Below are 26781 nucleotides of genomic sequence, written 5' to 3' on the forward strand. Positions count from 1 at the left end.
TCTTTTAGTAAAATAATATTTTCTCATCTTGCTTTTGATCTTTCCCCCAACTAACTTCAGATTGTGTCCCCTTGTTCTTGTGTTCACTTTCCTATTAAAAAACACTTCCCTCCTGGACCTTATTTAACCCTTTAACATATTTAAATGTTTCGATCATGTCCCCCCTTTTCCTTCTGTCCTCCAGACTATACAGATTGAGTTCATGAAGTCTTTCCTGATACGTTTTATGCTTAAGGCCTTCCACCATTCTTGTAGCCTGTCTTTGGACCCGTTCAATTTTGTCAATATCTTTTTGTAGGTGAGGCCTCCAAAACTGAACACAGTACTCCAAATGTGGTCTCACCAGCACTCTATATAGCGGGATCACAATCTCCCTCTTCCTGCTTGTTATACCTCTAGCTATGCAGCCAAGCATCCTACTTGTTTTTCCTACCGCCTGACCACACTGCTCACTCATTTTGAGACTGTCAGAAATCACTACCCCTAAATCCTTCTCTTCTGAAGTTTTTGCTAACACAGAACTGCCAATACAATGAACCACGGAGAAGGACAGTGCCCTCCATCCCTAACATCAAGGCTAAATTTGGGGAAATAAATACAGTATACAGTATTAGACGGCTATAAACACCCGTACTTTTTAGTGCTTGTTTTCTCCGGTTTTACTTCTGTCTTTTTATTCAGATCTTTCAACGAAGTGCAGAGATAGAGTTCTTTAGGTGGAGAAGCCAAGGTAGGCATGTTAATATTCTACAGTGTCTCCTCAGAAGGATGCTTTAAACTCTGTCGCTGTTATCTGAAAAAAAAAAAAGATTCCAAATAAATGTTTGTCAAAAATAAGGCAAAGAAAATGCAAATTACATTCAGGTCCATCTCTCTTTGAGACATACTATATTATTATTATTATTATTATTATTATTATTATTATTATTATTATTATTATTATTAATTAGATTTGTATGCCTCCCCTCTCCGTAGACTCGGGGCGGCTCACAACACAATAAAAACAGTTTATAACAAATCTGATAATTTACAATATAAAATATTTAAAAAACCCCATTATTAAACAAACATACACATAGAAACATAGAAGTCTGACGGCAGAAAAAGACCTCATGGTCCATCTAGTCTGCCCTTATACTATTTTCTGTATTTTATCTTAGGATGGATATATGTTTATCCCAGGCATGTTTAAATTCAGTTACTGTGGATTTACCAACCACGTCTGCTGGAGGTTTGTTCCAAGGATCTACTACTCTTTCAGTCAAATAATATTTTCTCATGTTGCTTTTGATCTTTCCCTTAACTAAGCATACCATACATAAATTGTATAGGCCCTGGGGAGATATCTCAGTTCCCCCATGCCTGACGACAAAGGTGGGTTTTAAGGAGTTTGCGAAAGGCGAGGAGGGTGGGGCAGTTCTAATCTCTGAGGGGAGCTGGTTCCAGAGAGTCGGGGCCGCCACAGAGAAGGCTCTTCCCTTGGGGCCCGCCAACCGACATTGTTTAATTGACGGGACCCGGAGAAGGCCCACTCTGTGGGACCTAATCGGTCGCTGGGATTCGTGCGGCAGAAGGCGGTCCCTGAGATAGTCTGGTCCGATGCCATGAAGGGCTATGCTAACACCACACAGATGCAGAGATCCACATTCCTTGTTTCGTTTGTTTAAAGCAGTGTTTCCCAACCTTGGCAACTTGAATGCTGGCTGGGGAATTCTGGGAGTTGAAGTCCAGATATCTTCAAGTTGCCAAGGTTGGGAAACACTGGTTTAGAGACAAGACGTTTCAACTTTTCCAACTCGTAAGATGGATTACAAATGAAAAGGCTCAGTATCCTAGAAACCTTAAGCCTTTGTTAAATGCATCTACAAGGTTTAGTGCGTTACGTAATGCTTATTTTTTTTTACTATCTAAGCAGCATCTTTTTACTAACGTAACTGCAGAGCTCTGTACATAAGGTGAGCATCAAGATCAAAAGCGTCGTTCTGTGTTAACCACAGAGAGTTCTCAACCTATGACAATTGAACTCAAACGTTCTGTTCCTAAGTGAAATATATTTTACGTGATTTTCCGGCCTTCGGGGCCCACTTGGAAGTCTGGAAACAAGCTGTTTCCCACCTCCGGAAAAACAAGGCCTGTTTTTTGCTCTCCGCACGTTTCGGAGCCTTTCTAGGAGCTTGGGGAGGGCGAAAATGGCAATCTGCGGCCCTCCAGAGGCCAGACAACGGCCCATTTGCAGGTCAGGGATGGGCTCCAGCCAGAATGCTAACTTGGGTTCACTGCTACGGCTTGTAAGTGCTTGCAGGGCCAGTGCGATTTTGCGATATTTTTGAAGAATCACGCATGGAGCTGCAGGTTCGCCAAAATTCAAAGTGTTGGTTACGACCTATAAAGCCCTTCATGGCATCGGACCAGAATATCTCCAGGACCGCCTTCTGCCACACGAATCCCAGCGACCGGTTAGGTCCCACAGAGTTGGCCTTCTCCGGGTCCCGTCGACTAAACAATGTCGTTTGGCGGGACCCAGGAGAAGAGCCTTCTCTGTGGCAGCCCCGACCCTCTGGAACCAACTCCCCCCGGATATCAGAGTTGCCCCCACCCTCCTTGCCTTTCGCAAGCTCCTTAAAACCTACCTCTGTCGTCAGGCATGGGGGAATTGAAATTTTCCCTTCCCCCTAGGCTTATAGAATTTATACATGGTATGCTTGTATGTATGATTGGTTCTTTAAATTGGGGGTTTTAAGATTATTTTTAATATTAGATTTGTTCACATTGTCTTTTTTATTGTTGTTAGCCGCCCCGAGTCTTCGGAGAGGGGCGGCATACAAATCTAATAAATACAAATACAAAACATGGGCACCAAACCTTGCCAAGACACAGGGGCACCTGTGGCTCCGTGGGCGATTTTGCTATCTCCATAAGTGCACAAGAAAAATCGTGCTGGCCCCGCAAGCACTGACGGGCCGTGGTGGGGAGCCCAATTTAGTGTTCCGGCTAACAGCCCATCCCTGGAGCAGGTGTCACATGTGTATGCATGAAATTATGGGTGTGGGTATGCACACACGCGATCTCCCTGCATTCCCGCCCCCTTTTGGCCCGCGAACCCAAAAAGGTTCGCCATCACTGACCTTTTGGCAGTTTTAGCCATTAGAGAAATAGTTAATATTTCCTTTCTGTTTCTTCTCCTGAGTCTTTTGCTCCTGTCATTTAACTTTTTTTCCTAGTACTTATGCCTGTACAAACATTCCTGCCTGCTGCAGACCTCAGAAATGCAAATAACCTAAGTGGTTACTTGAGATAAAGTTACTTTAAAAAATACCCCAACCGAACAGGCAGCTGACAATTTCAAAGAAAAGAAATCACCTATTATATATTGTTTGCCCAGACTAATTTCAGTTTACAGAAGCTTTTCTCTCAATGCAATTAACAGTAGTCAGTTTCTGGATTAGAAGAATCTTATTTTTCTTTCCAAAAGGATATTTTTCTCAAAGATTCAATGAATAAGCCATTGTCATTATGGGGTAAATAATAAATCAAATGTACTTAGGATACACTTTTTTTTTTAAAAGAAAAAGACAAAAATATAGCTGGATCTCAAATCAATAAAGATTTTGGGATGGTTGTTGACGTAAACAGTATTGACTTCTTCACCCTGGATATGCAGGTAGCTACTTTAATGTAAAGCATATTTACTGCATTTGTTAATAGCTTTTAAAATCTTTGTAACGCAAACAGTACAAAATATATGTACTGCATATAATCATAAAACATTGGCCTGAAACTCCCAACAACTTCACGCATTTTAAATATATATATTTATGGCCTATACTTTATATACTACCTTCACAAGGAAGGCATGTATAAACTTGATAGAATTTGCATTTAGCAGACAATTACATGGGGTACCTTATGATTGACTACGCTATTTTTGGAAGGAGAACTACAAAATATATATATTTTTATAAAGGTGGTCCTTGTCTTGCAACATTATTTTAGTGACTGTTCAAAGTTATGACAACATTGAAAAAGAAAGTGTCTTACGATTCGTCCTTGCACTTATGAACATCATTTATTTATTTATTGGATTTGTATGCCGCCCCTCTCCGTGAACTCGGGGCGGCTAACAACAGTGGTAAAAACAGCATGTGACAATCCAATACTAAAAACAGCTAAAAACCCTTGTTATAAAACCAATCATACATACAAACATACCATGCATAAATTGTAGAAGGGGGAAAGAATATCTCAGTTCCCCCATGCCTGACGGCAGAGGTGGGTTTTAAGGAGCTTACGAAAGGCAAGGAGGGTGGGGGCTATTCTAATCTCTGGGGGGAGTTGGTTCCAGAGGGCCGGGGCCACCACAGAGAAGGCTCTTCCCCTGGATCCTGCCAAACGGCATTGTTTAGTTGATGGGACCCGGAGAAGGCCCACTCTGTGGGACCTAACTGGTCGCTGGGATTCGTGCGGCAGAAGGCGGTCCCGGAGATAATCTGGTCTGGTGCCATGAAGGGCTGTAAATCATAGCATCCTCATGGTCACATCACAAAATTTGGGCAGTTGGCAACCAGCATGTATTTACAATACAGCTAACCTGAGGTCAGGTAATCACTAATTGCAATCTTCCTATATGGCGTCCAACAACAAAGCCAATAGCAGAAGTTGGCTTCACTTAAAAACTATGGGAGAAAAAGCTGTAAAACCAGTAAGAGCTGTAAATCACTTAAAGGCCCTTTTGCTTATTAGCAATGGAAATTTTGGTACCAATTGTGATTGCAAGTCGGACGAGTACCTGCATAGGTAGAGAAATGGGGCTTAAAATTCTAAACTAGATTGTATCAGTACATTGCTATTTTCCACAGCCTTTCCTATTTGGCCCCTAAAACTACATTTGCCCCAAAGCATTATGTTGTGAGCCGCATACAAATCTAATAAACTATAACTATAACCTATCTGCATATCTGAGGCTCATTTTAATTCAGGATTTCACCCTAACTTTGCCCACTTTAAATCTTCTCTTAAATAAAAACACAACGTCACATATTCCCACTTCTATAGAAAACAAGAGTCCCAAGAGACTGGTGTCTGGTTACACACATCCAAAACTGAGGCACAATATGCTCACCAAAACAGCCTCACAAAAATAAATTATGTGCATAATTTAAATGCGTGAGCAAGCATCTTTTCTGCTTTCTTGGAGCCATTTCCATGCTCCATCACTCTCCTGCACGAAGGAAGAATGTGCGCATAGCCCAATAAATGCACACCACGGAAACTCCTAATTGCCCCTTCCTCCCAGTCAGTACACAGATATGCTGCACATGACTGCAACAGGAAACCTGTGAGCCCAGCCAGAGGTTGCTAAACTATCATTTCCAAGCAGGCTCAGCCACCTACAATCCATCATGGAGAGCCACATAAACTGTTTCAACTCCTACTCTCAAAATGTCGCAATAGAGCACCGCACACCAAGACAACTAGACACAAGAACAGTTTTCCCCCCGAACGCCATCACTCTGCTAAATAAATAATTCCCTCAACACTGTCAAACTATTTACTAAGTCTGCACTACTATTACTACTAGTTTTTTCTCATCATTCCGATCACCCATATCCTCCCCCTTAGGACTGTAACTTGTTGCTTGTATCCTTAAGATTTTTATTAATATTGTTTCCTCATTGCTTATTTGACCCCTGTGACAATCATTAAGTGTTGCACCTCATGGTTCTGGACAAATGTGCAGTATCTTTTTAAAAAAATGCACACTGAGAGCTTACGAACCAAAGACAAATTCCTTGTGTGTCCAATCACACTTGGCCAATAAAGAATTCTATTCTATTCTATACAAATTCCTTGTGTGTCCAATCACACTGGGCCAATAAAGAATTCTCTTCTCTTCTAGACAAATTCCTTGTGTGTCCAATCACACTGGGCCAATAAAGAATTCTATTCTATTCTATTCTATTCTATTCTATACAAATTCCTTGTGTGTCCAATCACACTGGGCCAATAAAGAATTCTATTCTATTCTATTCTAGACAAATTCCTTGTGTGTCCAATCACACTGGGCCAATAAAGAATTCTCTTCTCTTCTAGACAAATTCCTTGTGTGTCCAATCACACTGGGCCAATAAAGAATTCTATTCTATTCTATTCTATACAAATTCCTTGTGTGTCCAATCACACTGGGCCAATAAAGAATTCTATTCTATTCGATTCTATACAAATTCCTTGTGTGTCCAATCACACTGGGCCAATAAAGAATTCTCTTCTCTTCTAGACAAATTCCTTGTGTGTCCAATCACACTGGGCCAATAAAGAATTCTATTATATTCTATTCTATACAAATTCCTTGTGTGTCCAATCACACTGGGCCAATAAAGAATTCTATTATATTCTATTCTATTCTAGACAAATTCCTTGTGTGTCCAATCACACTGGGCCAATAAAGAATTCTATTCTATTCTACCTCTCCACACCCACTATGGTTGTCAAAGGGCACATTAATAAATAAAGCTTAAACGTTAATGTTTTAACAGCTGGACTCTGGGACACTTATGGGACAAATTGCTCACTGTATGGAGAATGGGCTCGTCTGTTGTTATTGTTATTATTAAAAAAGCTAAACCAAAAAAATAAATAAAAATAAACCAACCACTTTTAGGTCCAGCTTGACCCAGTGTGAGCCAACCACGTGGGCGGCATTCCCACGACAACCCTCTTCTCCACTTCCCCAAAAGACGTCCTGAAAAAGGAGGGCGAGAGGAGTCTCCCTGCGCGCGCAGCCCCTCCATCTTCCCCCGAGTTAAACGCATCTTGTGAACGCGGCCTCTCGCCAGACTGTACACGCGTAGAGACCCTTCCCCAAAAGAAGGAAACACGGCCGGCGGGAGCTTCAAACTTAGAGCTGTTCAAGGCCCGAAGGGTGACTCCCCCCCCACTCCATCCTACGCGTGAAAACTCCGAGTTCCGTAACGTGTGAACGCGCCCTCCGTGAGTCATCAAGGTCACCCGGGGAGGCGGAGGACAGACCCGCCGCCGCGCCCCCTTCGGCCTCGGCCACCTCTCCAGCCCCGGAGACTCCCCCCGCAAGCCGGGCCCTGCCCTGAGCCCCGACGCTCACCGCTTCGGCCCTCCGCAGCCGGTGTCGCCGCCTCCTCCTCCTCCTTCCCAGGCGGGCCTGGCCCATATCCCAGCGCCGGGCAGCCGGAGCGCTAGGCAGCCATAGCCGGGCAGGCGGAACTGAGCAGAGAGGCGGCCCGGGGCGGGGATTAATCGCCTCCCCTGCGCCGTTCGGGCCGGCCTTCCGCGGAAAGGGGCCGGGCCGGGCGAGGAGATGTCTGCCGCCGGGCTTCCTGCCCGCCCCGAGACCGCCTCCTCTGGGTCGCTTTCAAGGGAAAGGGGCTGGTGCGCCAGGACGCGTTTGGAGAGCCTCGGCGGCGGGCAGAAGCCGGAGCCCCCCGACTCCTCCCGGGAAGCCCCCTTCCGCCCGGCCTCTGGCTTGGAACGGGAGGCGGCTGGGCATCGCTTTCCTCCGGGTTGTCTTTTATTTAATTGGATTTATATGCCGCCCCTCTCCTTTGCAGCCGCTTGCTTGGGGTGTCCTGCTCCTCGCCTCCAAATGTTGCCTTGGGGCGCAGCTGCTGAGGTTGGGCGCCAGGCGGTATTTTTGCGCGCCGATTAGCAACCTTGGGTGTTTGGGTTTCTACGGAACTACTTTGGGTGGAAGGGCCCAGGAAGGGCCAGACCCAAGTCATCCAACTGTCCCAAAGGGGCTTCCCCCTCGACCAAAAGGCAATTGGGCTGTCTTGCTTTGAAAACGTTTCCCTTCTCAATCAAGCAGCTTATTAGGTTCTAACTAAAACGGGTGGGAAGGTTTATATTCTTCGGTGGGCCAATCCTTAGGAAAAAAGAAAATGAGAAAGGGCCTGTTTCCCAACTTCTGGTGGGCCCACAAAGTTCATGTTTTGCCCTCCCCAGGCTCCAAAGGCTTCCTTGGAGGGGGGGGAGTAGAAAGCCCCCCCCATCCGCCCCAGGCTCTCTGAAAGCCAAAAAGACCCTCCCAGAGCCTCTACGCAAGCCAAAAATCAGCTGGCCAGCACACACATCCCAGCGACCGGTTAGGTCCCAGAGCTGGCCTTCTCAGAGTAACGTCGACTAAACAATGTCATTTGGTGGGACCCAGGGGAAAGAGCCTTCTCTGTGGCGGCCCCGGCCCTCTGGAACCAACTCCCCCCAGAGATCAGAATTGCCCCCACCTTCCTTGCCGTTCCTAAACTTCTCAAAACCCACCTCTGCTGTCAGGCACAGGGGAATTGAAATATCTTCCCCAGGCCTATATAATTTATGTATGGTGTGTTGTGTGCATGTTTTTTAAATTATGGGTTTTTAACTTCGTATTATTAGATTTGTATTGTACATTGTTTCTATCACTGCTGTGAACCGCCCCGAGTCTACGGAGAGGGGCAGCATACAAATTTAAACAAACAAACGTTGGAGCTGAGCTAGGGCTCACGTGCCAGCAGATACGGCTCCATGTACCATCTGCAGCACCCGTGCCATAGGTTCACCATCACTTCTCTAGACCGGGGGGTAGGCAAAGTTGGCTCTTCTATGACTTGTGAACTTCAACACCCAGAATTCCTGAGCCAATCATGCTAGCTTGGGAATCCTGGGTGTTGGAAGTCCCCATGTCATAGAAGAGCCAACTTTACCTACCTCTGCTCCAGAGCATGACATCCCTGTCAGCAAATAAGTATATCGGGTGTAAATCAACTTTTGAATATGGTTTATTCCAGAAGAATAATGCTTTGCATTTTATTGCGTGTTCTAACTTTCTGTGTTGTGCAGCTCACTTTTATTATTTTGGTGTTATATTTCACCAAAAGGTTTTTCGTTACTGCAACTTAAGCCACACTGCTTCTCTCCACCTGGGGGTTTGCTAGGGAATGTAATAAGGGTGGGGCTCTTAGACTTTTCTGCAAACTCCAATGGGGAAGGGAGGGGTAATTAATTCTGTGTTTGAACCCAGAGTTTACCCGTTGGCCAAAATAGAAGTTTCCACACTTGATCAGAACATCTGCATGTACTTGTTGGAGCGAAGGACTTGCCCTTCTAGCCCAGAGGCCAATGTGACTTGGAACACCAGATGGATCTGGTACTTCACAACTGTAGTCCTTTACGTAATGACAGTGCCTACAGGGAGATGCTTTGTGCTTTAATGCATTATGAATTACCTTGCAAGGCCCTTTTAAAAAAATGATGTGTAAATAATGAAACGGGCAATCTCAAAGTGCCAAATATGAATATGCTGGCGGTTATACATATCAAAAGGCACTCTTTGGAATGTCAAATTGATTGTACACATAGACAATAGCCTTCAATTGCAAAATCAATGAGGAGACTTAGAAGACTAGATCACTTAGCGAGTGTAATGGGATGTAAACTGGATGTCCATTTATCCTATGAACAGCAGTACAATGGAAGAGTGGACATTCTAGTCAACTTTTTTGTTTCTTCAGTACAGGGCTATGCAAGTAAAAACTATAAATCTAACTCCGGATAAATACAATAGGGCAATATTAGAAATTGGTTCTGGAAGAGAGAAGGCCTTTATGATTACTCTAAATTTTAGTAAATCAGTGTTTGAGATTCTGTTCTTAATACTATTTTAATTTAAGAAATTAATATCTCATAATCTTGACAGTTTATAATTTTGAGATATAGTAAGAATTCTGTAATTCTTTACTACAGAATGTAACTAATCTTGCTTGCTAGAACTAATTTCGTTGTATACACGATGTATAATGACAATAAAGGCTATACTATACTATATCAAAATGACATGTAAAAGCCCCAATAAAATATTACTATATTTATACATGCTATCTGTTACTTATTTAATTAGTTTTTTGAGTCTAAATGTCTGAATTAAGGCAATATATTAAATCATAAACCAGCCCATCTTATTTTTGCTATATGAATCTATTAAATGCTATTAATGTAACTGACCCACTGCTGCATAATACAGAACGAGGGATAAAACTAGATTTTACAAACGTTCACGAATTAGGGAAAAAAATTAACATCTTCGGCGTATATAATTATTTTACAGAAATAAGTGGAATGTAATAAATTAGGAGGCAAATGACTTATAAATCAGTTTCATTCAACTCAGTAAACATTTCAGAATATGGTTTTATTAGACAGAAAGTAATTAACAATGGATGGTAGATTCTAAAGCGGGAAAGGCTTATTATTCAAGGTTATTCTCTAGTGGCACACACTCTGTAGATCCTATTTTTTATAATTATTGGTAGCACTTATATTTCATCTTTTCTCCAGGAGCTCGAAGTAACAATAGTTGCAAATCAGTCCCAGGATTCTAACTTCCAGCTTGCTAATAGAACTGTTTTGAGTCCAAATGACTTTTTGATATTGCAACATGTTAATTTACACACACTATGTTCCATCCAAATGCATCAGCCTATCAACTTTTCAGAAATCAGATTTCAAATTTCTTATAAAAAATGTCTTCTTGAAAGTTTTAACCATTTATCTTATTTTTTCTGTTAAAATCTGCAAATTGATTACTGAAAGATAGCCACTAATGGGAGACAACATCCCAAATACTAAGCTGTATCTTATACTCTGAAAAATACACTGCTTGTTTTTGATTTTCTTTTGTCACTGAAAATGTAAATGCATTCATAAACTTCATTTCTCCCTTCTTTTATCTATATTCTATTAACCAAAATATATTAGTTACACAAATAATACACAAAACAATATACTGTGCTATTATTCCCAATGGATTCTGGAACATATTAGGAATTGATGTTGAATTTTAGGATATCTGTCTGACACTGAATATTAAATTGACTTGGGCCATGTAGCACAACATTCCTAAACTCACAATAAATTTACAATAGGTAGCTTAAACTATAAAAAAACAGTTTTTGAATGGCTGAGGTATTACTTGATTTTAACCCAACCCAAATATGGCATGACTTGAACCAAACAATTCATGCAATATAGTATAAAACTATCAGTGAGTTGTTGTGAAGAAGCATGATTAGAACATATAATTTAATTTACTCATGATTCACATACATCTGCCAATAAAGATTGAATATTGTGTTTAATAAAGACACAATACAGTATATTGTTTCATGCATTGTTTAATCAGAATCTCTTTATCTACTAATAGGACTTAAATGAAGTTCAGGATACATTGCAAATCACACAAGTTATGTATATAATCCAGTATGTTAACTCTAGGTTGTTTTCCTACATCAAGTAATGGGATAGGTTTTCTTACTTGAGTATCTTCATGATAAGTTAGCCATTGTTCTGTCTATTAATTGGATGGCCTTTGGAATTTATCCAAAATGGTCCATTAGTAAATACAGGATCCTCTTATGTAAAGAGATGAACACCCTTTCATCTTCAAATTGTTTCAGATTTGTCTCAAGTAATAAGTTGGCTGGAACAAAATCAAAGACTTGTTAGTATTATAGCATCTGATAAATATGGAACAATCTCCTAGTTTATATATAAAACAATGCACATTATGATATAGTTATCATTAAACTGTAAGCTGCCCTGAATTCCCTGGAGAAGGGAGGCATAGAAATCCAATCAATCAATCAATCAATCAAACAAACGTTATAATACTGGTAATCATTTTGTGCTTTTGAATCAGCATTGGGTTCTGGTGACTAGAAAATGAAGGTTGAACCGCTGAGGCTTTAGAGTTCAAACAGACAAATACTGTATCTGCCACAGAACCCCAAAATCTCTGGATAGTGGACATTGCAATACAGCCAAAAAGAACTGGAGACAATAAGTAAATATAAAGGCTTGCTAATAGATGAAAAAAAATACATGCAAAAGAAGTAGTACCAAGGGTAATAGGAGCCTTGGTTGCAATCTCAAAACCACTTGAACACCAACTGCATTGACAAAATCATAATTGGTCAATTGCAAAAGGCAGCTTTACTTGGAATATTTTACATCCTGCAACGTTTAATATTATAAATAAATCTGGGTCCTGAGGAAAGACTCGATATATGGACAAAAAAAAATCAAATCCAGCCTAAACATCCCGCCAGATAGGCAACCAATTTCAAAAGGCAGCTTTACTTGGAATAATTTACACACTGCAATGTTTAATATTATACATCTGGATTCTTTGGAAAGACTCACTACGTGGACAAAATCTAGTCTAAACATCTGACCACCTATGCAATGAAATGTAATACCAAGGATATCGTTAGGGACATAAAGCAGACCCCCACAAGACTGGACAACTCTGTACAAGCAGTGCTTAACTTAGAATAATTCAACTTAGTGATGCTTCAAACAGCACTGAACAAGTGACCCCACAATCATGTGATTTACGTTCAGAGGCTTGACAAGTGATTCACATTTATGACCACTGCAAGATCCCAGGGGTCGTGCAATCCCCTTTTGTGACCTTCCGAAAAGCAAAGTCAACGGGAAAGGCAGATTCATTTAACTGACTGCATTGGTTGCTGATTGGTTTCCAGACACAATTCAAAGTGTTGGCAATGACCTATAAAGGCCTACATGGCATTGGGCCAGATTACTTGCGGGACCGCCTTCTGCCGTATGAATCTCAGCGACCGGTTAGATCCTACACAGTTGGCCTTCTCTAGGTCCCGTAAACCAGACAAGGTCGCTTGGGGAAAAGCCTTCTCTGTGGGGGCCCCGGCCCTCCGGAATCAATTTCCCCCCAGAGATTCGCACTACTCCCACCCTCCCCGTCTTCCGTAAGAGTCTTAAGACCCACTTATGTCACCAGGCGTAGGGCAATTAGATCTTAGGCCCCCTAGCCGGTGAATGTTATATGTGGCTGAGGTTTGAATTGTACGATTGATTTTTAAAATATTGGGGATTTTAGGTTAGTTATATAGTTATTTAATTGGATTGCCATTGTGTTTCATTGTTTTTTATTATAAGCCACCCCGAGTCTTTGGCGTAGAAGTCCAATAAATAAATAAATACTATTGCAGGGATTCACTAAAGCAACGTGGCAAGAAAAATCATTAAAACAGGGCAAAACTCCCTTAACAAATTTCTCACTCAGCAACATAAATTTTGGGGGGGCTCAATTGCAGTCATACATTGAGGACTAACCCATATATTTATTATTTATTTATTTATTATATTTATATGCCGCCCCTCTCCGAGGACTCAGAGCGGCTTACAACATATAGAAAAACAATATAAACATCCAATCCAATTAATTTAAGACTCATAACTTAAGACTCATTTATGCTGCCAGGCCTGGGGCCATTAGATTCTTGCCCTCTGGCGATTGAGTGTGTCAGAGAAAGTTGACCGAATGGGAATGATTGTTTTTTATGGTTTTGGAGGTTTTTAGATGTTTTAGATTTATATTTAATTAATTGGATTTAGGATGTTATACTTAATTTTATTATATGTTGTGAACCGCCCTGAGTCCTTGGAGGGGGCAGCATAAAAGTCCAATAAATCAATAAATAAGTAAATAAATAATTTAACTAATTAATCTAAAACCCAATAGGATTAAAAATCAATCATTCCCATTCACACAATAAATATGCAAATGATTGAATTGGTTGGTTTTAATATACTGGGTTTTTAGCTTGCAGTTTTTAATTATAATACATTATATGCACATTCTTAGCTCCAACGTCTGCCTTTTCTGCACAATCTGGATGCATTAAGCTCACAGGCCCAGATTGCAGCCCAAAATAAAGGACAGACATCAGGGAGGGTAAAAAAAAAATCTCTTTGCAATTTTAGGACTTTAAAGTCAGGTAATTTATGTGCTGTTTTGTTATTTTTTGCAGACTGGAATTTTTTTAAAAAATGATAAAGGCAAGGCTACTTTAGACATGGTGCGGGGTGGGTTCACAAGAGCTTGAAGGGCTGTTGCAAGATTTAAATCCTATATTTCGCCCCCTCCCCAAAAGGGGCGGTAGAAGGGAGGGGGGGTCTCAACCAGGTCACACTTCTTTGCACTCCCACGTGAAAAAGAAGCGCCTCACAAGAACAACTTCGGACACTCGCGCGCCCTCCCAACGCGCAGGCGCGTCCCCCCTCCACCTTTTCGAGCGGGAAAAGAAAAGGGGGGGAGTGGAGAGAGGAGAAAAAAAAAGCATCGGCAGAACATGGCGTCTCTCTCTTTCGCCTCGGTTCTCCCCCTTCTCCCGGTCTCCGCGCCTGCGCAGTCTGACTCTCAGGTAGCCGTATCCCTCCGCCGAGTCTTCTTCCTTTCCCCCCCTTCCTCACATACAACCGTATTTTTTTGTGGTGGGCCCGATCCGATAATCCCCCTCCCCGCGTCCCCATGAGGGGAGCAGCACCCCGAGAGGACCGCAGCGGAGCAGGAGCCGTTTCGGTGGCTGGGGGCCGCCGCCGCTGCTCCTCCTCCCGCTGCCGCTCTTCCCCTGCGGGCCTCCTCCTCTCCTTCCTCCCTCGCCTAAGCGCTCACGAGCGCGGCCGCCCGTGTCCCTCCGCCGCCTCCGCCGCGCGCGAGCCGGGGGACTTTTTCGCGGGGCTTTTTGGGCGCCCTATGAGAAGCGGCGGCGGGCTCCGGGCGGCCCTGCTCGTCGGTCGGTCGGGCGGCGGCCGGGCGCGAGCGACACGGTAAGGGGGAAGGCCCCCGCTTTTCTCCCCCCTCCTTCCTTTCCCTCAGCGCTCCACCCCAGCTCTCCCCCTCCACCCTCACCTCCGATGGCCGGCCCGGCCAAGCTTTTCCAGGTCAGTCTGCGCCTTTTTTGTCTAGAGGGGGCCCTTGTTACCGGATGTGGAAGTGGATCTCTTCTTCGCTGGTAAAAAATAATTCCACTTCCCCCGGAACCCGGCGCTTAACCGCGGCTCCCTCCGCTCCTTTCCCAGCCAGGATTTCCTGTCGGGGGGGAAAAAGCGGGGACGGGAGAGGCCCTTCCGGGGATCCGGCGCTCGGGGGCCGCCGCCTGGAGGAGGAGGACGCGAGGAGGAGGAGGAAGAGGGCGCCGGGCCGGGCAGGCCGCACTCTCCCAGGGCGGGAAGGAGCCGAGTGGGGGGAGGGGAAGCGATGACGACCCCCCCGTTGCCCCGTTTCCCTTCCCCCCACACGGGCGTTCGCACGTGACCTTCCCTCAGACGCGCGTCGGGCCCGTCTTTTTCAACCCTTTCCCACTTCCCCGTCCCACAGCATGCGACGCCCGCCAACTCTGACGCCCTTTCTCTCCCCCATTTCCTTCCTCGGCGTGGGGTGGGATGGATGGTTTCTCGGAAGAGTTGGTCTTCCAGAGTTGGGTTTTTTAAAAAATTGTGGGTGGTTGGGGGGGGTTGATTGAGTAGCATTAGCGTTTAGGCCTATGTACTGCTTCATGGTGCTTTAGCAATGGGGTTTAGACTTATATGCACCAAGACAAATTCCTTGTGTGTCCAATCACACTTGGCCAATAAAATTCTATTCTATTCTATTCTATTCTAGTGCTTTAGCATTGCATTGGCGTCCTTCAGTCTCGAAAGGCCATGGTATCATGCTCTGGATTCCCCAGACATATATACAGCTTTATAGTGCTTTAGCCATAGCATTTAGACTTCTGTGTCACTTCATAGTGCTTTAGCCATAGCGTTTAGACTTCTATGGTGCTTTAGCCATAGCATTTAGACTTCTGTGTCACTTCATAGTGCTTTAGCTATAGCATTTAGACTTAAATACCGCTTCATAGTGCTTCAGCAATAGCATTTGGACTTCTATGCCGCTTCATGGTGCTTTAGCATTAGAGTTGAGACTTCTATGCCTCTTCATAGTGCTTTACCAATGGCATTTAGACTTAAATACTGCTTCATAGTGCTTTTACAGCCCTCTAAGCAGTTTACAGAATCAGCATCTTACCCCCCAACAATCTGGGTCCTCATTTTACCCACCTCGGAAGAATGGAAGGCTTGAGCAGGTGGTGAGGCTTGAACTGCTGAACTAAAGCTAGGGGTTTAAGCTGTGGGGGGAGGATATTATGTATTTGAGTTGGAGGAGGACCTTGGATGTCATCTAGGGGTAGGGAAAAGTTGGCTTTTCTGTGACATGGACTTCCAACTCCCAGAATTCCTGAGCTGGCGTGATTGGCTTAGGAATTCTGGGCATTGAAGTCCACAAGTCATAGAAAGGCTCCTCATCTAGTCCACCCCCCTCCTCTGCTTAAACAGGAGTCTCTACACCAGCGATCCCCAAACCTGGCAACTTAAGACTAGGGGACTTGAACTCCTAGAATTCTCCAGCCAGCTATGATGGCTGGAGAATTCTGGGACTTGAAGTCCACAAGTTTTAAAGTTGCCAAGTTTGAAGACCTCTGCCCTACACCAGAGGTAGGCAAAGTTGGATCTTCTATGACATGTGGATTTCAACTCCCAGAGTTCCGGAGCTAGCATGATTGGCTCAGGAATTCTGGGAGTTGAAGTCCACAAGTCATAGAAGAGCCAACTTTGCCTACCCCTGCCCTACACCATTTCAGACAAATGGCAACCCAGTCTTCCTTTGAAAGTCTCAAGTGTTGGAGCTCTCACAACTTATGCAGGCAAGCTGCGCGGAAGGGGGTTTGGGTGTTATGCTGCTGCTGCCTTTGCCAAGAACAAGCCTGGAATTGGATCTCCAGGGATGGGGGTTGAGCAACATCTTGATGACCTCGGCTTGCCTCTTCCTTCTTTGGGAGGGAATGCTTCCAAACTTGGTTAGTGTGAGCTGCAAGAACCTCTGACCTCTTTTGGGGGGGGGGGGGGCTCTTCTAAATCCTCCCATTCCAGGAAGCCCAAGGAACCGATTCCTACCAGACACGTGTTTTGGCTGCTCTATAAATACAATCCTTCATCTCTCCCCTCTTGTAATCCGCCTCTGACTCAGAGATTCTTATCCAGGATCTTTTCTTCTCTCTCCCCCCCGTAATTAAGAGGTATCTGTTCCCTCTTTTTCCTGAAATGGGATTTATTTGCCTGTTGAATGGAACTCTGGCTTCTTGGTTCATGGATCAGATTGCTCAGCTAAGCACATTTTCCTTTTCCTTAACTTCACACTTAATTTAGATCTAATCAGAGCCCCGGAAAGAAATTTAAGGGTGGAAGAGTCTGATCTATCTATTTTTGAACCCATACAGTCATACCTTGTCTTACAAACTTAATTGGTTCCAGGACAAAGTTCTTAAGATGAAAAGTTTGTAAGACGAAACAATGTTTCCCATAGGAATCAATGGAAAAGCGATTAATGCGTGCAAGCCCAAAATTCACCCCTTTTGCCAGCCGAAGCACCCGTTTTTGTGCTGCTGGGATTCCCCTGAGGCTCCCCTCCATGGGAAACTCCACCTCCTGACTTCTCTGTTTTTGCAATGCTGCAGGGGAATCCCAGCAGCGCAAAAACGAGCACTTCGCTGGCAATGGAAGTCCAGAGGTGGGGAAGGGAGCATCAGTGAAATCGCAGCATCACAAAAACACTGAAGTCCTCGAAACCCCACCTCCTGACCTCTGTGTTTTTGCGATGCTGTGATTTCACTGAGGCTCCCCTTTCTGGGAAACCCCACCTCTGTACTTCCATTACCAGCGAAGCACCCATTTTTGCGCAGCTGGGATTCCCCTGCAGCATCACAAAAACACGGAAGTCCGGAGGTGGGGTTTCCCATGGAGGGGAGCCTCAGGGGAATCCCAGCAGCGCAAAAACGGGCGCAACTGAAGTACGGAGGTGGGGCATCCCAGCGGCGGCAGGGGGTTTGTAAGGTGAAAATAGTTTGTAAGAAGAGGCAAAAAATCTTAAACCCTGGGTTTGTATCTCGAAAAGTTTGTATGATGAGGCGTTTGTAAGACGAGTTATTACTGTACTTAATGGTAAATGCACCCTATGGTCTGCTTTTGAGTTAGAATGCCAATCCCATTTCTTTTACATATTCAGAATAGAGGCAGTCATTTCTGGAGTTTTTAAATTTGTACTGTATGGGATCCTAAGGGTTGTGCAGTTCCCATTTTAAGTTTATTATTGCATCAAATTGGCTTGGGCATACAGCTGAGCCCTTTGATTGAATTCCTTGAACAGCAATGTTTAAGATATTTCCTGTAGCCTCATTGTTTCTAATAAAGCTATTCCTCTGATAAAAACTTGAGACTAGTTTTTCAGCCTTCAGCAAATTGAATTTAAGAGACATTTTTTATTTTGATGTATGGAGATTGCATATATAAAATTACCTTTCTACAGACTTCCCCCCCAGCCCAATTCATGATTCACTCAAAGATGATCTCATGTATTCACTTTCAAGAGGCTGTTGAAACACTGATATGTAGCCCATACTTATTCAAAGTCAACGCAATTGAAATCATTGGCTCCTCAATATGAATGCAAACGTATTGAACAAACCTGTTCAACATTGACAAGTAAACAGCTCTGCGTTGATTAACATTACTGCAGAAATATAATATTACAAAGAGTACTTAGTAATTAATATCAGTAAGTAAAATTTGAAAATACTCTGATGAGAATTTTTCCATAGGTTACTAACTTTGTGATTATATACAGGTAGTCCCCGACTTATGACGGTGATCCGTTCCAACGGCCCGTCGTAAGCCGAGTTTGGTGTAAGTTGGAATATTCCGATTTACATTAATATTCCGACTTACACGGCAGCTGCGGTGGCTTTTTCTTCAAGGAACCAACAGCCGGTCCTTCTTGGTGCTACATTGCTGCAGCCTCCGAGGCTGCCGCCGCCACCTCCGTTCGTGCGAGGGGATCTCCGTGGTGGGCGGCCTCGGAGGCTACAGCAACGCAGCGCCGAGAAGGACCGGCTATTGGTTCCTTGAAGCCGCCGCCACCGCCTCCGAGCGAGGGGATCTCTGCGGGGTCTCCGAAGCTGCCGCCCACCCCGGGGATCCCTTCACCCGAGTGGAGGCGGCAGCGGTGGCTTCGAAGCTGTCCCCGGGTCGTTGTAATGACGAAACGTCGTACGTCAGGGACGACGTAACCCGGGGACTACATGTACTGCTCAAAAAAAAAAAAAGGGAACACTCAAATAACACATCCTAGATCTGAATGAATGAAATATTCTCATTGAATATTTCATTTGCACAACTATTCCATTTGCACAACAGCACGTGAAATTGATTGTCAATCAGTGTTGCTTCCTGTGTGGACAGTTTGATTTCACAGAAGTTTGAATAATTGGAGTTATATTCTGTTGTTTAAGTGTTCCCTTTATTTTTTTGAGCAGTGTATATTATCCATCCATTTAGTGTGTGGTATTGCTTTATGAAAATGTCATTCTCCCACCTTTTCCCACTTGGGATTGCAGTATGCCACTGAGTTCTGGCTGGTTGGTCTGGTTGATTTCCCTCCCCTGCCTGCCTGACCGGTACTCCTTCCGGCTGGTAATAAATGTTTTTGAGGATGGTCTTTAGCTGGCATCTTGCTCTTTCCTTTTTCTCCACCCCCCACCAGTGTTCCCTCTAATTTTTTTTGGGGGGGGGCGGAAAAGTATAATGTCTGAGTGGCAGTCCCTTCGGGACTGGGCGGCACAAAAATAATTAATAAACAAACAAACAAACAAACAAAACCCCCACCCTGTTTTGCCTCAGAGAATTTCAAAATAAAATACTGTACTGTGTGTCTATAACAGTGAGCTCATAATAGGGCAACTCTATCAATATCAAAATGCCACTTAAATAGTTGAGCTAGTTTCAAACTAGATTTTGATTTTCTTTCTCTCTTCTTTACTCCCATTCTTTTTCTTTCTCTTTTCCTTCCTCTCTTTTTTCTATCTGTTTCTCTCTCTTCCTCTCTTCCTCTCTCTCTCCTTCCCTCTCACTCTTTCCCTCTCGGCTTCTGGGCAGGTTTGGAAAACTCTGAGTTGAGGATGATTTTTAAGTGAGCGATTGCTCACTGCTCAGCTTAGAGGGAACTATGCCCCCCACCCCCCTTTTGCATTTGCTCAGGGTTTTTTATTCAAAACCACTCCTTATCCTAGCCTGAAAACAGGAAGAAAAGCAAGCCACCCCTTCATTTGAAAAGGTGCTTTGTAACCATAGGAGACAGGAGAAAGGATGAGTTCCAACCAAAGGGAAACTTCCTGCTCTGCAGCTCCAGAGGAAATGTTGCAGAATTGCAGTGTTCTCTCTCTCTCTTCCCCCCACCTCAACGAAATGGGAGTTGAGCCAATTCATCACTGAAGTCAATTGGCTCAGTTTGTGAAGTCTGACAATACCCGTCACATAGGGATGTGCAGAGAGGGGCGGTATACAAATCTAATAAATAATAACAATAGTAATAGTAGTAGTAATAATAATAATAATAATAATAATAATAATAATAATAATAATAATAATAATAATCAGTGGAGGGTATATCCTTATCAGGAAAGACTTCATGAACTCCATCTGTATAGTCTGGAGCAGTGTTTTTCAACCAGTGTGCCGCGAAACATGGTCAGGTGTGCCGCGAAGAAGGAAGCTCAGTTTCCGGTCTCACAACTTTTTGCTGAGAGAGAGAGAGAGAGAGAAAGAGAGAGAGAGAAAGCAAGAGAGAGAAAGAAAAGAGAAACAAAGCAAGAGAGAGAGATATATAAAGCAAGAGAGAGAGAGAAAGCAAGAGAGAGAGAAAAGGAGAGGAAGGGAGAGAGAAATGAGGAAAAAGGGGAGGAGAAAAGAGAAATGAGAAAATGATTGAGACAGAGAATGAGAGGAAAGAGAGAGAAACAAAAGAGAGAGAAGTGACTCTTGATTTAAAGCATATGATAAAAAGCACCCAAGGAATAAGAGAGAAACCCCCCCCCCCCAGCCCTCACCTGTTTTTGGAAATGGTTCAAGAGTGTGTATACACACACAAGGGTGGAGAGGAGACGGATGGAAAAAGAGAGGAGAGTGTCTTAGGGTGTCATTTTGTGTCATTTTGGTTGGTGTGCCCCAGGATTTTAAAATGTAAAAAATGTGCCGCGGCTGAAAAAAGGTTGAAAATCACTGGTCTGGAGGACAGAAGGGAAAGGGGGGGGACATGATCAAAACATTTAACTATGTTAAAGGGTTAAATAAGGTTCAGGAGGGACGTGTTTTTAATAGGAAAGTGAACACAAGAATAAGGGGGCACAATCTGAGGTTGGTTGGGGGAAAGATCAAAAGCAATGAGAAAATATTATTTTACTGAAAGAGTAGTAGATGCTTGGAACAAACGTCCAGCAGACGTGGTTGGTAAATCCACAGTAACGTAATTTAAACACGCCTGGGATAAACATAGATCCATCCTAAGATAAAATACAGGAAATAGTATAAGGACAGACTAAATGGACCATGAAGTCCTTTTCTGCCATCAATCTATGTTTCTATATTTACAGAATCTACAGTACTATGTGTTTTATTAGAACTCCAAGATCCAGACATTTAAAATATAACGAGGTCCATATTCTCATGAAGCCTTTTAGCATTTCAATTTGAGTGCCCCCAGGCAAAAAGCTGAGCTAAAGTTATATTAAAAACAATACAGGGGTGGGCTGGGAAAAGTCATTGCAATTCTGAAGTAGTTTGGGAGGTATATCTATTCAAATATCGAAGATACAATAATACACCCAGCATTGCTATGCCACCATTTTATGCCTTGGAATTGCACTGCTCCCCACTTTCTCCAGCTTTTCAAAAGAGGAATATAACAGTTGATGTTTCAGAGAAACGTAATACAGTATTCCAAAATCGCTTAGCAATAAAGCCTAAAATTATGTTGACAAATCCATAGTCAATATTGATTTCATTTCCATGTAACTCAAAACCATGCAGATTTGAGCAAGCCAAATTCATGAACACTGGTGAATTCAACAGCTATGTCAACAGCCACTTGCTTTCAAATCTTGATTATTGGAAGAAGCAGCCAATTTGGATTTAACAAAAGACTAAAAATCTTACTTTATTGTTCCTGAGTAGAAAAGCAGACTTGCAAATTGTTAAGATTTGGATAGTTTAGTAATGTAAATAGTTCATTGTTGGCTTAAGTACCTGCTGTTTTAAAAGTTATTGAATTTAAGATGCCCTACTGAGACACAAAAAAAACAAATAACACACCTGTTGTATACTGATTTCTGGCATGTTCCAAGTCCAGTTTCAGGAATGAATGGTTTCATGAATTTCAGTATTGAGATAATGAGATACATCCTTGTTTAGCAACTGCCAAACTACAATAACTTCCGACTGATTTGGCGAATATTGATTGATGTTCCCATTTTCGTTTATATTCTTCCCAGATTCTCCCAGACACCGGAAAGGGCTACAAAATAAAACAATAAACAAATAAAAGATATATAAATACATTCTAAATCAAGCAATTATCAAGAGGAAAAATATAATTGGTTGCTATGGTATTAACACTGCATTGCTGTAACAATTTGGCAAAGTAATTCCCGTTACATTTCAGAGCCTTCAAGAAAACCTAATTTTAATAAATGAGAAAGTTAGCTATTAATCACTTTAGGAATAGAAATTAGGGCCAAAGTGGATTTTGAAGCATATGAAATATTTTGAAGCATATGAAATATTTTCTGTTCTTTGGAATTTAGCATTCCTTTGGAGTAGGAGAGGTGAATATTCAAATATTTGCCCTAACAAACATTTAGGAATTTCATCACATAAATAAGCATGCCAATATTACCAAGTTTTTACACCTTTACAAATCAGCGCAAATAAAAATATTTTGGATTCTTGAAAGCTGTCAAAGGCAACATACAATGTTACTCCATTCCAGATGTGCTATTATATAGCCATGATTTTGCAAAATGAAACACAGTGGTTGCTGGATTTGAACTAGAGCATAAGGCCTCTGAAGGTAAAGGGATATATGTACTAACAACAATCACAGTTTTCAAGAGCTTTCTAGAACTCTGAATCTGAGCTGAAACAATTGGAATTTCTAAACGCTTAGGCCACTAAAATTTTCATTCAGAGCTTCACTGTAGTTCAGTAAAAGCTTTGAGAGTTTGGATCTATCTGAAAATAAAAAAAGATTTGAGTATTGCTAGTGAACTGTAGGTGTTTAGCAGAATTTAGTAGTAGTGTTTTGATATTGAAGTGTGGCAGTACATTATTATACACTTAGTAATGCAAACGTTTAACTGATTGTTTGCACAGCACTTATGTAACTGAAGCCTACGTTTAGTGTGGCTTAGTCCTAAATATTTTTACCTTGGCAACCTAACAAGTAAGCTAGTTTTTCATTTTCTCCATGCATTTTTGTAAATGGTACTTGTTGCTGGAAGGACGCATATGGAAAGTCAATTCCTGGTTGAGTAGATAGCAACCCAAGATTCCATTGGTCATGCTGAAATTTTGCCCTGGCTACAAATCTAAGCTGGTCAAAGAGGTGAGAACAGAAGGAAAAGCTCTCTAAACACACAGTTTTGATTCAGTCTATTTCATAATCACCTATGGCGAAGGGTTATATGCATAAATGTATCTTAAACATTACATCACAAAGATAACATTTGTAAAAATCAAGGGAACTAAATAATTATATTTGGTGCAATGGTTGACTATCAGGTTAGAAACCTAAAACAGCGAACCAAAAACATCAGCCACCACTCTCCTTTACTCCAATAAGCTGGTCACCTCTTTGACCAGCTTATTCCAATAGCGAAGGCACTATAGTTACTATGATTAAGATGCTAGTGTTCACTAGTGTTGTGTTGTTGCACCACAGAACTATCCTATCTGTCTCCTAGCAAGAGCTGGACATCGCAGCCAATTGTTAGGTCAATATAAATTAGGAAGTCGGCATAAAAAGTTTTAAAATAAGCAAAACTAGAGAAAATGTTTATCAAGTTATTTGTTTTATAGGACCTCTCCTATAAATTTTGGCTATAGTATGTCCTGTTTCATGTACAAGTTCCAGTTTAATTTACACTAAGTTTTAATATTTTTTAGATGTCCTTGGTAGACTTGGGAAAGAAGCTTTTAGAAGCTGCTCGAGCCGGCCAGGATGATGAAGTTCGCATTTTGATGGCCAATGGAGCACCTTTTACTACAGATTGGGTAAAAATACCATTAAAAAACAAAAAATCGCATGTTTGGTGGTTTGTGTTTGCGGTGTTTCTTTTGTTGGAGCTTTTCATATTGCTGTCAAGGAAACTACACAGACATATCTCCGGGACCGCCTTCTGCCGCACGAATCCCAGCGACCGATTAGGTCCCACAGAGTTGGCCTTCTCCGGGTCCTGTCGACTAAACAATGTCGTTTGGCGGGCCCCAGGGGAAGAGCCTTCTCTGTGGCGGCCCCGACTCTCTGTAACCAGGAGATTAGAACTGCCCCCACGCTCCCTGCCTTTCATAAACTCCTTAAAACCCACCTTTGCCGTCAGGCGTGGGGTAATTGAGTCATCTCCCCCGGGCCTATACAATTTAAGCATGGTATGTCTGTGTGTATGTATGCTTTAATAATGGGGATTTTAATGTTTTCTTTTTTAATCGTTAAAATTATTAGATTTGTTATGAAGTGTTTTCTATTGTTGTTGTGAGCCGCCCCGAGGCTATGGAGAGGGGCGGCATACAAATCTAATCAATCAATCAATCAATCAATCAATCAATCTGCAAGGGAATTTTCATCCTTTTACCAGAATAACATGAACATGGAGATACAAAATGCAGCCAGAGTATCTTGGGTCAAAAAAGTGCGGCTTGCTTTCATTAATTGTTCATCTAGATTAAGTTGGTACCCAATACGTTTTATTCATTGTTGAAAAATTGATGACTTTCCACTTTCCAATGGATCATTTTTTTTCTTAGATTGGTCATGTGTGGAAATATTGGTCATGAACTGTGATAAGAAGGGAGATTTACTGTTCATGAAAAAAGTTGCTGGAACATATTATCCAATTGCTCTCATTATTTAGTTTTTTGTAAGAAAAAGCTTAGTATTAAGTAGGAACCTCTGACATATTCTTCCCAAACCTCAAACCTTGAACTGGGATTTCGGAGTCCAGCCTTTTGGGGGTGGGGATAATTACTCATAACTACCCAATAAGTACTTTTTCTGCTTCTATTTCATATTTTGGGAAATCAAATCCTACAGAAACCCACCCACCCTCACAAAAAAGAACAATACCTGATTCCTAAGAGGTCAGTAAGGGACGTGCATAAGTGCACCAGTGGGCCTACTGTTCCTGTCCTAATGTTTCCCTCCTATGAGTACCCATCTCATGTATATCTTAAGCATAAAACGTAGCAGGAAAGACTTAATGAACTCAATCTGTATAGGCTGGAGGACAGAAGGAAAAGGGGGGACGTGATCGAAACATTTAAATATGTTAAAGGTCCAGGAGGGAAGTGTTTTTAATAGGAAAGTGAACACAAGAACAAGGGGACACAATCTGAAGTTAGTTGGGGGAAAGATCAAAAGCAACATGAGAAAATAGAGTAGTAGATCCTTGGAACAAACTTCCAGCAGACGTGGTTGGTAAATCCACAATAACTGAATTTAATCATGCCTGGGATAAACATAGATCCATCCTAAGATAAAATACAGAAAATAGTATAAGGGCAGACTAGATGGACCATGAGGTCTTTTTCTGCCGTCAGTCTTCTATGTTTCTATGTTTCTATGTATATAAACAGCATTATATCTCTGTTTACTACCAACACGTACTTGACAAAATAAATAAATAAAATAAATAAATGTAGGATGCGGCAGTTCATCACGATTTTTCAAAACGTTGCCTTCTGGGTTTGATGAGCATGCAGAAATTGCTGGGCTAGAATGTAAGACAACAACAACTCTCATCACTGAGATTTTTAGCCCTCAAATCATGATGATTGTATTGTTTGCCTGCTGACTGCAATACTGTAATTAAAAGAAAACACAACTTTCCTTTAGAACTGGATGCTTGTGAGTTCGGGCAAAACACTATTATAAAGAAGAGTTAGCAGTTCCTTTCCAATTTAGGACGAAAGATTATAGGAAAGGATTATAGGATTATATAGAGGAAAGATTAGTGACTTCAAAGCAAAAAAGTTAGGAAAATAATGAAGATTAAAAACAGCCCAATATGCCAGAATTTCCATATTTATTCATGTTTTTAAAATAACGGTAGCAAAAAATGAATGTGGTATTTTTAGGGTTGTTAAATTAGAGGAGAATTATGTGTCGATATCCTATTTTACATCTCCCGCTGCAGCTGGGAACGTCTCCACTCCATCTAGCAGCACAGTATGGCCACTATTCAACTACGGAAGTGTTACTACGAGCAGGAGTAAGTCGAGATGCGAGGACCAAAGTGGATCGGACGCCACTTCACATGGCGGCTTCAGAAGGCCATGCAAGCATTGTAGAGGTTTTGCTTAAGGTAAAAAGAAAAAAGCTCTCCATTTATTATTATCTCTACCAGAGTTGAAATAGGACAGTGGTATCCCGATACTTATTGTTAATTGGTTCTGGGAGGCACGATGAGTACTAAACAAATTTTTGCTATAAGGAATAATGTAGTGAATCACAAGGCAGTCAATACTGACAGGTTCTAGTTTGGGCATTGAGTACCGGGACAACATTTTTGTGTCAAAATGTGTGAGTATCAAATTTGATGAGTTTCAAAGAAGTTGAGTACCAAGGTACCACTATAATGAATCCGCATACAGATGGGAAGTTGAACAACTATCCTTGTGGTGTGACCAGAACAATGTAGAACTCACAATACTAGACAACACAGTATCAACAGTAGAGACCTTCAAATTTCTAGGTTCTATCATATCTCAAGACCTAAAATGGTCACCTAACATCAAAAACATCATCAAAAAAGC

General features: G+C 42.2%; 2 protein-coding genes across 6 annotated transcripts in view; one reads left to right on the forward strand and one right to left on the reverse strand.

Annotated features, from left to right (window-relative positions):
• USP8 (ubiquitin specific peptidase 8) overlaps nucleotides 1-14825 on the reverse strand; it is a 54735-nt gene extending 39910 nt beyond the window's left edge. Inside the window, exons 1-3 of one of the 2 annotated variants that reach the window (XM_070762364.1) lie at nucleotides 14735-14825; nucleotides 11315-11479; nucleotides 635-793 (exon numbers count right to left, since the gene is read on the reverse strand). In XM_070762364.1, coding sequence (XP_070618465.1) covers nucleotides 635-738 — 104 coding nt within the window. In that variant the 5' untranslated portion in view covers nucleotides 739-793; nucleotides 11315-11479; nucleotides 14735-14825. Of the gene's footprint in view, nucleotides 1-634; nucleotides 794-7117; nucleotides 7486-11314; nucleotides 11480-14734 lie in introns of those variants that run through there. The other variant, XM_070762363.1, reaches the window with a different exon arrangement.
• Nucleotides 14054-26781, forward strand: part of GABPB1 (GA binding protein transcription factor subunit beta 1) — a 30196-nt gene continuing 17468 nt past the window's right edge. Inside the window, exons 1-3 of one of the 4 annotated variants that reach the window (XM_070762365.1) lie at nucleotides 14054-14246; nucleotides 23917-24024; nucleotides 26163-26330. In XM_070762365.1, the coding sequence (XP_070618466.1) occupies nucleotides 14175-14246; nucleotides 23917-24024; nucleotides 26163-26330 (348 nt within the window). In that variant the 5' untranslated portion in view covers nucleotides 14054-14174. Of the gene's footprint in view, nucleotides 14247-14408; nucleotides 14767-23252; nucleotides 23357-23916; nucleotides 24025-26162; nucleotides 26331-26781 lie in introns of those variants that run through there. The other 3 variants (XM_070762368.1, XM_070762367.1, XM_070762366.1) reach the window with 3 other exon arrangements.

Source organism: Erythrolamprus reginae, chromosome 10 (genome assembly GCF_031021105.1).
Source record: "Erythrolamprus reginae isolate rEryReg1 chromosome 10, rEryReg1.hap1, whole genome shotgun sequence".
NCBI classification, from domain to species: Eukaryota; Metazoa; Chordata; class Lepidosauria; order Squamata; family Dipsadidae; genus Erythrolamprus; species Erythrolamprus reginae.